Here is a 14,442-nt window from a genome sequence, read left to right on the forward strand (position 1 = left end):
TCACGCTGCAGTGTTTGTGAGAGCTGCCAACTTCTCCTCCCCATTTACAGAGTGAAATTCTCTGACTACCTTTATCTCCCAGTACTGTTGTTGAATCTTCCAAAAGTTTTGGCTTGGGGTCCTTCACATCACGTCCTTCGGAAGTAGCACTTTCCACCGCACCAATAAAACAGGGCTGCCTGACTTTAAATCGGCGCTACGAAACACAGATATCGGCCGATGCCGATATATATTAAAAAATTACAAATATCGGCCCGATATATCAGTTGACCTCAAGTTCCCAGGTCCAAAAACGTAGTAAATACTTCAGTAAAACAATCCATGTGAGATCAGTGACTCAACTTCAGTTTTGTGATGCTACGAAAATATTTTTTTGCGCAAAGAAAACATTCTTCTTCCCCGAGTTATGTCTTCTCCATTTAAGAGAGTATTACAATTTATACGCATGCTTTCCCCCAAGCACAAACAACGCTTATTATGCAGATTATGTTAATGCACACTTTGATTACATCAAATACATACAAAATTGCAGAAGACATAACTTGGTGGAGAAGAATTGTTGAGTACATTTTTTCTAAATCTATGCACAAAATAGTATTCTTGGAGCTTCAAAAAATTTGAGTCACTGATGCCACATTGACTGTTTTACCAATGTCCTTACTACGTTTCTGGACCTGGGAATATTACAGTTGCGTTGCTCTCTATGGAGGGTCAGAGAGCTCTCAGATTTCATCAAAAATATCTTCATCTATGTTACCAAGATGAACGAAGGTCTTACGGATTTAGAACGACATGAAGGGGAGTAATTAATGACAATTTTTATTTTGGGATGAAATATCCCTTCAAGATGTTTTAATGTTTTTGAAAGTCCCTTAAGATTAAGATTTTATTAGAAATACAGTAAAAACAGCAATATTGTGAAATATTATTACAATTTAAAATAATATAATTATTTTCTATTTGAAAATGAAATATATTCATGCTATGGATTACTTCATGCATTACTTCAGTCTTCACTGTCACATGATCCTTCAGAAATCATTCTGATTTGGTGTTCAAGAAACATTTTTTATTATTATCTATGTTGAAAATGTTAATATTTTTGTGGAAATTTTGATACCGTTTTGTAATAAAAAATTTTGTAACATTATAAAATTTCCATTTAATGTAACCTTGCAGAATTAATAAATTTAATCAAAAAAAGTTAGACTCCATAACATTCAACAACAAAATAATATAAAATAACAATATAATATAATAATATATAATGTATATAATATAACATTAAAAAGTCCTCCCTTTAATAGTCTGACTAAAAAAAATTTATCAATTTGAGCCATTTTCTCAAATCTAAGCAAAAAATACAACAAAAAAATTAAACGAAAGTATTACAAGAAACCCTCTACAAAAACTTTGCAACTACAAAGGATCACTCGTTCTCTTTGTAACCTCGGAGAAAAACATTAAATTGGCTGAATAATAGAGAAGCTCAATTTAGCAGATCTCGAGGGAAAGAATGACAGAGAAAGCAGAGAAAGAACTAGAGTTAAGAATGAACAGGGAATAAGGAGAAACATTTTCAAAAGGCTTTCTCACAGCCCGTTGCATACGACTTTGAAAGTCCTGCATATGTGCTGTGCGAGCATGTTCTGTACCTGCTACTCCATTGCCAACACTGTTGTCATCCACCTGCAGGATTTCCTGGTGTTTGTATGTGCCATTCATAATGCGGGTTGAGCTTTCTGTCACGCCATTACTGTAATGCTCTGCCTCAATTTCCATCTCACTATCACTGTCAACACACAAAAATACACAGTCAACAGCAGAGCTGGTCTCTCGAGAATGTAAGTACACAATATTTGTGAGCAAGTTCAATTTTATATGCTTGGCCTTGCATGCATAGGACCACAAATTCTGTTTTTCTGACTGGTTCAAAGACAAAAAGCCAATTACTAACCCAAACAACAACACAGACCTAGTCTCCTGGTTGCTGGTGGCACTGTGGGGCTGGGACTTAGTGGAGTCGGTGGAGTTGGACTCTGAGTAATTGACAGAGGAAGGAGAGGAGGATGGAGAGGAGGAGGCGGAGCTTACACCTGTGTATTTGTTGTGGCTCTTATTTTTGTTATTAGGGGTGACCCCATTACTGCATGTGGGACTGTCTGCTCCTGAGTCATGAGGAGAGAAAGAAATAATGAGAACTATCTTGAGAAACAGTATGAATTTTCATCACTTCAATTGTAAGTTAAGCCCCTTTCACACTGCAATTCCGGAAAATACACTGGTAATGTGTCCCGGCAATTGTTCCCGTGTCGCTAGATTTTGCACTTACACACTGCTAGTGATTACCCAGAATAAGTGTGTGTTCACACACAACCCGTAAAGGTCCCGTAAAGACACATGATATCAGGGTGTGACGTGTAATGTACGACGAGTCGAAAATGCTAGGCAGGTTAACTTTCACTTAAGCTGGCAAACGATCTCAGCTTCTCAGCGCGGAAAGTGAGGAACTACCTGATCTCTGCCTCATTACAATTTGCACACATTATTTTCGTCGCGAATGTTGATCTGCCTTTAAAACAGCCAGTAACAGAGTTGCGCTATAACGTGCGTCATCACTACGAAACAGCCTTTACGGCATTAGTTCTGGCTTTTGTTCACACAGGGCTCGTTCTGGGACTGAACCCGGCAATGTTACTAGGTCCCCGACCCGGGATCAGTCCCAGAATCAATCCCGGGACATGTTTGCGTTGATACAGAAGGTGACCCGGCAATGTTCCGGCAATTTTCCGGGTCCAGCGTGCAGTGTGAAAGGGGTTTTACATAATCAACCCAACTGCATTACAGGTGAAACAAGTGATTCAAGAAACCATCTGCTCCACATCTTTTCTGAAAGATGTTAGTCGAGATCAGACCCACACGGAATCTAACCCCACGCAATTCTGAATTTGAAAAGCTGTTCTTCACAAAAGGTCTATACGTCCTTAAACCCTTGCATTTTTGTTTCATAAATATTTGGGCTAATTTCATTCATGCTTTAAGCTACTTATTAGAATAGTTAGCTCAGTTTAGAAATAAATAAATTAAATTAAATTAAAAAGATGTATAAAGTGCAAGCGTAAACACATCAACTAAATTTAATAAATCGATTGTAATAATGCTAACAAAAATGAAAGAATCAACGATGAGCTACTTCTAATTGCATAGATTTCTACCCTACACTTTTTGGAGAGAAAAAAATTTAAGTACACAGATTCTGTGTGGGCCTGTTCAAGACAATTTAACAGAAACAAACACTAGACATTTCAAGCACCTCAAATTAAATAAAAACGAATAATAATAACAATAATAATAATAATAATAATAATAATACGCAAACACTTCATATTAGGGAACACATTCGCTATTAACTATTAAGTGTTTTCTTTCAATTTCCTTCAATTCCTTCCTTTGTTAATAAGGCAGTTAAGTTTAGGTAGGTTAAGGGATCTAGAACATGGTCATGCAGGATAAGGCATTAATATGTGCCTAAAAAGTACTAATAAAAAGTAATATGCATAATAATAAGCGGCTAGTTAACAGTTAGAATTGGATCTTAAAATAAAGTGTTACCAATAACATTTATCTAAAAAATGCATTCAAAATGTTTGCACTGTAACTTCATTTTCATATAAATATAATGCAAAAAAAGTAATTGTAATGTGACAAAAAAAAATATATAAGAGTGAATTAATTTATATAGAGAATTAAGAAAATGTATAAAGTGCAATTGGAAACACACAACATGCTATTTGTTGGACTGAATTGCTGTATTGATGTAATAACTAGATGTTTTTATTAATGATGATTTATTCATTATTTTGTTTTTTTTATCATTAAGTTAATGAGTATTTTAGAGAGAAAATTGGTTTAAATGTCATGCATTAAAGTCACAAAATTATCAGATGAAACAAGGAACTGTTATGATTCAACCAAATACATTAAATCACAAAGTGCTTAACTTTGGAGTAACACTGAAGACGTTAGTGTGGAGTGTGTCTGACACCTGTGTTGTGCAAGTGAGCGTTGGTGGCTCCGTGCCGCGGGCTCACGTTGGGGGAGTCAGGATAGCTGTCCTGTGATTTAGGAGAGCGGACACTAAAGCACCGTACCTCACTATCTGTACCATTCACCATCTCCACAAACTGCCGACACCTAAGGAGAGCAACAAAAATCACTTTTATACCAGTGAGATCTCACACACAAACACACACTCACATCAATCTGCCAATCAATTCAAATGTCTGTCAACATCACACAGAGAGAGAGAGAGGGAGAGAGAGAGAGAGAGAGAGAGACTCAGCTCTCACTGCTTCCTTCCCACACATCCTGGCACTATTCCCACAGCAGCATCTGACATCTGATGACATCCAACAGTGCAATTAAATAATAGCGTGCATGCACCTCCATGTAAGGCTTTATATAAAAAAAAAATCAGTTTTATCTTTGTCAGAACAAAATTCCAGCCAAACATTATAGCAATTGTTCCCTAAGAGAAATTTGACATTACACAGCCACAGAGGCAGCAAATACCCCAGAAATGCCAGTAACATGTTTATAGCTCTGTAGTGCTTACAATGATTTTCTGAATGCAGTTTGCCTGAAATCAAAAGATCAGGGAAATCACACTTTCAATGCATGACAAAGAATTATTAAAGGGATAGAGTTCACTCAAAAATGAAAATTCTGAGGGGGTTTACTCACATAAAAGAAGACATTTATAGGAATATGGGTAACCAAATAGCTGATAATACATAGTATGGACAAAAACACTATGGGAGACAATGAGGGCCATCAGCATTTTTCAAAATATCTTTCGTGTTAAGCAGAAGAAACAAACTCATACAGGTTTGGAACAACTTGAGGATGTGTAAATGATGACAACATTTTCATTTTTGGGTGAACTATCCCTTTAGTATGCTTATATTTTATTTTTAAATGAAACAAAGAGCATAGTTGCCGGAAATCACTCAACATGAGGAATAATTCATAATGCTTTACTGGTTTGTCCAATAACAGAGATTTTGAACATGTAGTTCTGCTCAGAAAGTGGGGGTTGGTTACATTTTTTTTTTTTTTTAAGAAGTCTCTAATGATCACCAAGCCTTAATTTATTTCATAAAAATACAGTATAAACAAGTGATATTGTAAAATATTTGTACAAATTAAAAACTTTTATTATATTTTAAAAATGTATTCCTGTGATGGCAAAGCTAAATTTTCAGCAGCCACTACTACAGTCTTCAGTGTCACATGACAGTTATCAGAAATAATTTTGTATCATTTTATTCTGCTGTAAAATAAACATTTCCTTTTATTATCAATGTTGAAAACAGCAGCTGCTTCATATTTTTGTATAAACTGTGATGCTTTTTTTTTTATTACATTGATTTTTTTTGTTTGTTGGAATGCTGGAACTGCATTTATTTTAAATATATATATTTTGTAACATTATCAACATATTACCTGTGATATTTGTGTGCTCCCATCTCTTCTTTTTTTTTAAGTGAAAGCAGCTATGCAAAAAAAATTTTTTTTTTTGTTAACTTCAGTTATTATTTGCATCCACTTATTTTTGTAGGAGGATCTTTTAATTGCATGCAATTTGAATGTCACAAGGCACCGTTCCCACAAAAACCTCTCAGCAAGATAAAGATTTCGAAGCATGGCCTGAATATTATAAAAAAAAAAAAACATCCACAAATCAATTGCTGTTGCTGATGTATGACTTGTAAGCGTTACAAAAAAGTTAGTTCAAAGGCAGTTCATATTCAACCTTATGCAATAGTGTATGACTAATCATATCAGATGCAGCTCAGTCCAGAGCAACCATGACCCTCTTTTCACCCTGTGTGTTTTTTTCTATAAAGACAAGTAGCAAAAATAGAGCCCTATTCATCAGAATGACCATAAGGCACTTTAGAAACCTTCATTATGTATAACACAGAGTTAAAGACTGCCCTAACCTCAGTCTACATGTTTTCTGAGTACATTTGCAGTATGAAACTCCAAAAAGCTTTGCAAGTTCAAATACAACTGAGCTCTACTGATCCCCAGAAAAAAAAGAACACATTTTTCACCTTGTTTCAGGATTTAAGCAATTCCTCTTGATCCAATCCAAACAACAAGACACACACATGGTTCTCAGAGGCTGGTAGACATACAGTACTCACTTCAACATGAAGAGTAAATTGGGATTGTGTTCTAGGAGTCCGGGGTACAACTGCTGTGTTGTGTCAATGGCTTCTCCAACACGTCCTGCCAGTACCAGCTTCTGTATACCTGCAAGCACAAAGAAGAAACCACTAGTGTTTTTGCTCTTGTTTTGTTAAAGTGGTCATATCATATTCATATCACTCATTAATTCTCCTTAAGGACCACTTACAATGCTAGTAAAGTGTTTTGAGCATCCATAATTTTGTTTCATGATCATTTTCCTTGTCTCTGACTCTTTTAAACAGGTGCTTTATTACTTTTATGCTTTTAAGGCGTTAATGTTAATTTCCTCTTCACAGGTGAAATGCACCACGCTTAAATGCTCCATGTATCTGTAACAGCCTCTTTGCAAAGCTTGAATCCGATTGTAACAGGTTGGCATAATAACATATATTGAAATATACAGCTCTTGGCAGTTAAGAACAGGGTCCTTTAAAATAGGGTGACCCTGACATCCTTTTTTTCTAAATTGCATCAGACGTCCAGGTCTTGGCTTTGTGTTACTTTTGTTTGGATATCTGCTGAAAGTAATAACTGTAATAACATAAGTAATAACAATGCACAACCTTGAATGTGCTGCTATTTCAGCATCTCACGCATGCATGAGCACCATGTTTTTTTGAGGACCATAGAGAGCACGACAATAGGAAGATAAATTATATAGTTATATAGTTTATATTATTGTATATAAAGTATATATATTGTTCTACTTATTTTGTTTATTTTGTTTAGGCTGCGTGGCGTGAGCGTGCGTTTCTGTTGCGTGTCAGTTGAGTAGTGGCTGCATCGCGTTTTCTGTGTCTTTACACACCAGAATCGTGCCTGACGCGGCGCTGGCAAGCTGCTGCTACTGTAGGTGACATTGAGGGAATATTTGAAAGTCAATAATTATTATTTTTTTTTATATTTGAATTTATATCAGCTGAGACGCTTAAGCCACGCATCCAGTGTGTCACCGGCCTCCGAGGTAGTTCAATTTTGAAGCTTAGTTTCAGTACATACTATTTTTGCAAAGGAGCCTTTTTTTTGTTTTCAAAGTTAAAGCATACATTTACTGTACGCTGAGCTCTTTTATCTGAGAAGATCACAGAAAATTTGATTACTCATAATAATACCAGCTTTCGGCAATAAAGTACAATCCTACCCTCCTATAGACTAAATTTACACATAACATTTAATTAATCTCATGAAAAGTTGCTTTCAACTAGATTTATTAAATTCACTCAATTGTTCATTACAACTTAAATCAAAGATGCTTTACTATAACTAACTGAGAAATAACGCGTCATCCCAAAAAAGCAATGGTTTTGCTTATTCTGTAAGACTTCATGTTCCTCATAACGGTTATATTTTCCTATTCCCAAACCACAAACGACATGAGAAGATCTGTTTAACTTATTAATTCTGCCACATATTCAAATCACACATAATTATCCATTTATTCATTTCCATTTATTTTTAGCCAAACTAGTTGACTTTGTACTCACTCTGTCTGTTTTTTATAGAGGTTTGGTCCTCTTGGATCATTGTCTCTGTGGCTCCGGCAAAGGCCATTGCTGTGGCACAATACCCATGATGCACTAGGTAGCTGGATACCATACTGCAGATATAAACATAAAAAGGTTAATATGAATTATAAATCACATATAAGCCACATAAGGCTGATTAGCAGTGAAACATGAAGATGATGTTTCGATCAGTTTAGCAACTGCTGAATTTATTACAAGGTGACTGGATGCTCACTTCTGCAGAACCGCCTGCCAGTCTCCCAGTCTTTCTCCGATGGGGAAGCGGGCGATCATGCTGTGGATCTTGGCCCTCCATTCACTCATGTAGTCCTCAATGTCAAACACAAAAGGCTGTTGGCCAAAATTAGCATCTACTATCTCTCCTGGAGTCTGTAGCCCTACTGTGGGGTACAGGTTAGGCTGAAATGAGAGACAGCGACAAAAAGTACAGTAAATAACAGTAATTCACAGCACAGGGAATCCTTCAGCCACACATAACTGACAAGGCCTAAACTGGAGCTCCACACAGAAGCAGAAATCCTAGCTCATGACTAGCCTACAACACGTTATCAATCAACCGTTAAATGTGTTCATTTAGCAGACGGTAAGTGACCTAAAGATGCTACAGTATGCTACAAAGTGAGATACAGGAATGCTACAATACAAGCAATTCATCCTAGTGGGAGAGTAACATGAGAAGTGCTGCAATACAAAGATCCAACGTTGGGCAGAAAAGTACAAGCTAGCACAGGGATTCAGGCTGATGGAGGCAAACAGATTTTACAATACAAACATTTTCATTTTCCTTTTTTTATTATTATTTATATACTAGTAAATATTATGTTTATTAAATTTTTTGTTGTGTACTTTTGTCATTATTTTTTCTATTTTAATTAGTGGTGGACATAGATAAATTTTTTTAATCTAGATTAATCTCACTGTGATCTTGAAATTAAACTATATTAAAATGGCTCATTTGAATTCTGCCGAAGGCATTCAGAATATGTGTGCTATTCAAATAAAATTGACAAACAGTAAGTCTTTGAGAAGGGGTTTATCAAGCTAGGTGGTGCATTAGAAAAGGGGCTCATCTCCTGTTTCCAAAATGAATTACAAAGTGCTTGAAAAAGATGTAAACTAATTCCACATTGCACAAGGTGCAATTACGCCTGTTTCACACCAATGTTTAAGTTTTTTTCAAGTTTGTAGGCGTCAAGGTACAGAAACCAAATAATTAAATGTAAAATAGCACTGGATAGTTTTCAATGTAAAATGAAATATACAATCAAACCTACATTTATTCAGACACCTTCAACATTTCTCAAATTATTACAGTGTTGCTATATATATCAAAAATTATATCTGGTGTCTGAATAATTTTTGGTTTGACTGTTAAAACTACAAAGTGATTCAATCAAGAGCGGTGAGTGATTTTCATTTTCTTGGATTAAGAGACCATGAACGCATCCAATATAATACACATCCCATTTTTTTCCTCAACTGTTTACTTTCACTTAAGAAATAACTGACAGTTTTTTCGAGCATAATTTCCAAGGTGGATATTTTGGAATGTATTTGTCGGCACAAGAGCAAAAATAAGCAAATTCGATGTTCATGTGTTTTGAGACGCTTTTCTCTTCGCAGAAGACAGCACGGTTCAGTGTTGCTGTCCGTGATACGCAGCTCTCTCTTTCTCTCCACACTGAACACAGCGCGCGAGTAACCAGCTACTTCGTTCAGCTTTTCTGCGTCTCGTGTTTGGATGCTTTAATGTTTAAATCGACAAGCGGTACGGCGTAAAAACACGTGAAAAAGATAAGCTTTCGTGACGATGCGCAGCAATGGCCCGTCAACTGTCCTGAGCATCTTTTTAGGCTGGCCTCAACCAGTCGGTTATATAAAATATCAAGGTGAAAGTCATCATAGCTCACCTAGACCCAGCTCCCAACCCAACTTTGAGAATAGATTAACGGCAATATTTTTTTTTAATCGCCCGATAAGAGTCTCGCGTTAACACCGATAACGGCCCACCACTAATTTTAATATATTTTAGTTTTATTTAAGTACATACTTTAATATTATATTAGGGGTGTAACGGTTCACAAAATTCACGGTTCGGTTCGATACGATTCACTGGTGTCACGGTTCGGTTCGGTATGTTTTAGATACAGCAAAAATAAAAAATTGGCAGATAAATTTCCTTGATTTTTAAAAAAAAATTTATTTATTAAAACTAACAAAGTATGTTTTTTTTATTTTTTACATTGAAAAATGATGGAGCTATTCTTTACCCATATTCTATGGTGTTTTCTTAGCAGCATACTGTATAAACAAAAACAGCTCCTTATAAAAAAAAAAAAAATGAAAATATTATATTGTTGTAGTAGTTATAAACAAATACAAAGATGTAACTTTTTATATGGAACTCTATAACTCTTTATATTGAGTGTGTTTTTACTCAATTGGTTCTCTATAGGGCTTATGTTTTTTGGAACAAAGCAGGAATTACGGTCTGGCTGAAATGGGCTCGTGAAGGAATATTGTAAAGGGGCTCAATTACATTAAGCATGTTCTTAAAACCTGCGTTTTCCACTATAGAGTAAGGCGCTCGCTCACTCAGTACGTGCAGAAGGCTCATTGGAAAATGGCCAAAGGATCCTTCACACAAGATGCCTGTTACGTCATTTGGGTTATTGGGCTACCTTGTTGAACGCATATCATTATATTTCACAATTTGTTTTTCCAAATGTAAGTAATTAGTCCAACGAACCGTTCAGTACATAGTGCATACCACGTACCGAACCGAAAGCCTCGTACCGAACGGTTCAATACGAAGGCGCGAATCTTTACACCCCAATATATATATATATATATATATATATATATATATATATATATATATATATATATATATATATATATATATATATATATATATATATATATATATATACACACACATTTTTTTTTTTTTTTGAGTTTTAGATTACACTGTTTGAGATATGCATATATATATATATATATATATATATATATATATATATATATATATATATATATATATATATACACATACATTTTTTTTTTTTTTTTGAGTTTTAGATTACACTGTTTGAGATATGCGTGTTTCACTTACTGGGAGATCTGTGAAAGCCACACCTGGAGAGAAAAAAAAAAAAACAGAACTGCTTTGTATTGTGTATTCTAAAATTACAAAAGACAAGTTTCAAAAACTTTCACTTGCTTAAACAATATTTCATTAAATTATTACCTAAACTCTGCCCATTCTTGGTGTAAAAGCATGTGTTATTGATGAGGTTCACGCAGCAGCCAATGACGTCGCCCGTTGTGAAGGTTGGGCCATATGGTTGGCCAGTCCCTGAGGAGCAAAAGGAGTGTCCGTCGTCACCATGATAACCATAGGAGTGCTTGTCCCAACCTGAGGTGAGAGAGAGAGAAATACAATAGTTAAAATGGGAATCACCTGGATTCAAAAGATACATTTCCTGCAGTGATGTAAACTATTTTAGAGAGCAATGACACTACTACACTATTATTGGAAGCTGAGAGCATAAGCAAATTAGTCAAAGTATGTAATAATCGAATATGCATGGGATGTCAACAATGGTGTTTAACTTCTGTAGAGATCTAGGACGGCACAGATTTCACCTGCTAATAAGAAATCTTGTTTCTGCCTCTGTACTGATAGAGACAGGATGAGTCGAAGCTGATCCTAAGCCTGCAGCGTTTGATATGCCATCTGGTCTACAGCATCATAAAATACTGCTTCTTACATAAATTATGAGCACCATTCCCATAATTGTGCAGAAAATAAATAAGTGGTGGACCCTTGCAGGATAGGCAGCAGGACTTTGGAAAATTATAAGGGTGGCCCACAGCAAAAACATACTTAGGTCCTGACCGCAACGCATGATGAGGGTCCTGCTGAGCAGAAGTTGGCTTTTTGGCTGTTCTGAAACCAGCACTGCATTTAGTTTGGGTTTTATGGCATGAAGAAAATACCTCTTTTGGTGGGCAGCTAAATTTTACAAGACCATTTGAACAATTCATTAAACCTCGCACTGCCTCAAACCACCAAGAGGAGGAGTCCGTCTGCATCACTGACCGGTTTGATCTGACTCAAAACCTGAATGCTGGCAGGCAATCATGATTAGTACATGATAAAAAAAATTGTATTGCGTAAGCAATTATATTTATAGTCACTACGTAAAAAGGAGTAAACAAGTGCATTCTGTGAATGACAGACTGAACAGATGCAAAACGAATTGAAAAAATGAGGAAGTAAATCGGTGGCTGTTGTGTGGTATTAGATTAATCTGCAGAGCAATGTGGGCAGGGATATTACTCCTAAAGCAGAGCTCAGTGTTCCCTTCATGCTAATGACACGGGCAGAACTCCAGTATGGGATCAGAGACACGGAGGTCAGCAGGGGCATATAAAACCATTACACTCAAATTGCACACATACCACACATGCAAATATACAATGTCCCAATGCACCATACATTCTCATAAGTAACTTCTACTGATATAAGTGTTTTGTTTTGGAATTATGGGATAGTTAATTGCAAAAAGCAAGTGAACTAAAGAGGAAAAAAGCAGAGATTAAAGACATTATAAACTAACAATGATATTTATGTGTGTGTGTGTGTGTGTGTGTGTGCACGCACACGTAAAAAAACATGTATACATAAATGTTATAAAAATGTATATACAAATATTTTGTAACATACATATTTTATAAAATGTCTCTGTGTATGTGTGTATGTGTGCACACACGTATAAAACATACATAAAATGAAATAAAATGAATAGTTTAAATTTGTTATAACTATCATTACATTTATTTGTATTATTTATACTTATTACATTATATTATATTAATATATTATATTTTTATTGCTTATATATTAAATTACTTTGAGGGAAAAAAAAATCATCTTTATTTTCTAACATCTAATTTTTTCCAATAAACCAGCTTTGTTTTATAACACACAATAACAAAATACCAAAAATGTAACCTCAGACCTAAAAGAAAGATGAATTTGCCAGCATAAACTCTAGCACTAATCCAGCGACCTGATCTTAACATACGTTACAGCATCCCAACTCTAGTCAAGGAAGCACCTACAACCAGAGCAAGAATATCATGCTGTTGGCTGTAGGCACTAAACACACCAGAAAATACATTGGCCGCTCTGCATGCGTTTGTCTACATTCCACTGTATTCCAAAGCACTCCGAGACAAAGAGTGGTTCATGAAGAGAGTACAGGGGTCAGTAAACACACAAGTTGTAGTCAGCACGCACATGCCGAATTGGCTGGATTGCTCCGAAGCGTTTCAAAGGCCTCGGGCACAGTATAGAAGCTAACAAGCAATTGACAAAGTCACTTGATTGGTCAGAGAGGTCACAGGAGAGTGACATGAACCCAACTGTGCCCAAAACTGCTCTTTCCATTTCTACATACAGGCCTTTCTCTTATGGGCTTATCTAACAAACGTTAAATTTGGGGTCAATTTCTATTTCCAATAAATTGCTGTCCTTTATCAAAGAATCCTGAAAATAAATGCATGACGGTTCCACAAAAAATATTAATCGGCAAAAAAAAAAAAATCTGCAAATTTGAATGATTTCTGAAGAACTGCTAAAAATACTTTACTTTTTACAGATAAAAGAGAGGGTTAATACAAAATGTTATGTTTCTACATTAAGATGTGATTGAATATTATTCAAAACAGGTCACTAAACTCATGTTTGCCGGTCATATTAAATCTTAATTAGTGTCAACTTAACATAAGCTAAACATATTCACACCACCTGTTCAATTTGATGTTTAATTTAGCAACAAATTTTGTTTTAAATAGAATATGTCTTACTATTAAATTACTTTTAAATTGTATTAACTTTGCATTATCAAATCAAACATGAGCAAACTGATAGGATAAAGATTTTTCAAATTCCAAATATTGTGTATAGGAGTGTGTTCCACATACTATAGTCAAAATATCCAGTCACATGTTCTATTTGACATCCTTGATTATGATAATGCAAGCACATTTCAGTTGGTTTTTGCATTGAAACTGGATTATGTTTGGTTATTGTGTAATTTTTCATTGCAGCTAGTCATGTAAATGAACTGGTCCAGTAGCAGCTTGAAGTCCTCTAGTGTGTGAATGAATCAGCTTTTAGCTATGAGCAATTATGACATGGTTTTGTGATCTCAGAACATTCTGGATGCCAGGTAAAATCCATTGAGGAAAACCAATAATGAGATCTAGGTCTCCTTTCCTTTGAGTAAAAAAAAAACGAAGAAAAAAAAAGTTATTTCCTGAGATTGAGGTGCACAGCAAGAAAAAGCCCTGAGATGTCTGTGCATTTGTAAGGTAATTCCCACAGCAAGTGTTCTTCAGGACATGTTGAGGCCAGTTCCCAGCCTGAATTACAGTCTTAGTGTGATAGAAAGATATTAAAAAGTGCAAGTTGGTAAAAAGCAGAAGACAAATGGTCTTAGGCTACAAGACTATAACCAAAAGTGAATCGTAAAAAGTCAGAGTTGGCCTTTTCATGAAAGGATTCATCAGTGCAAAAAAAAAAAAAAAAACTGTCTCCATAATCTTTAATCAAAATGTAATAACTTTTCTTTTAATCTTCAAAGCT

At 35.4% G+C, this 14,442-nt stretch overlaps 1 protein-coding gene across 4 annotated transcripts in view; it reads right to left on the reverse strand.

The window, feature by feature from the left end:
- The window catches only part of LOC113118422 (ran-binding protein 10), a 31,590-nt gene that overhangs the window by 7,120 nt on the left and 10,028 nt on the right, over positions 1 to 14,442 (reverse strand). For 3 of the 4 annotated variants that reach the window (XM_026287569.1, XM_026287567.1, XM_026287571.1), the window contains exons 4-11: positions 11,035 to 11,202; positions 10,900 to 10,922; positions 7,999 to 8,183; positions 7,743 to 7,855; positions 6,213 to 6,321; positions 4,046 to 4,194; positions 1,958 to 2,168; positions 1,656 to 1,792 (exon numbers count right to left, since the gene is read on the reverse strand). In XM_026287569.1, the coding sequence (XP_026143354.1) occupies positions 1,656 to 1,792; positions 1,958 to 2,168; positions 4,046 to 4,194; positions 6,213 to 6,321; positions 7,743 to 7,855; positions 7,999 to 8,183; positions 10,900 to 10,922; positions 11,035 to 11,202 (1,095 nt within the window). The remainder of the gene's footprint in view (positions 1 to 1,655; positions 1,793 to 1,957; positions 2,169 to 4,045; positions 4,195 to 6,212; positions 6,322 to 7,742; positions 7,856 to 7,998; positions 8,184 to 10,899; positions 10,923 to 11,034; positions 11,203 to 14,442) is intronic. The other variant, XM_026287568.1, reaches the window with a different exon arrangement.

Source organism: Carassius auratus, chromosome 18 (genome assembly GCF_003368295.1).
Source record: "Carassius auratus strain Wakin chromosome 18, ASM336829v1, whole genome shotgun sequence".
Taxonomy (NCBI): Eukaryota; Metazoa; Chordata; class Actinopteri; order Cypriniformes; family Cyprinidae; genus Carassius; species Carassius auratus.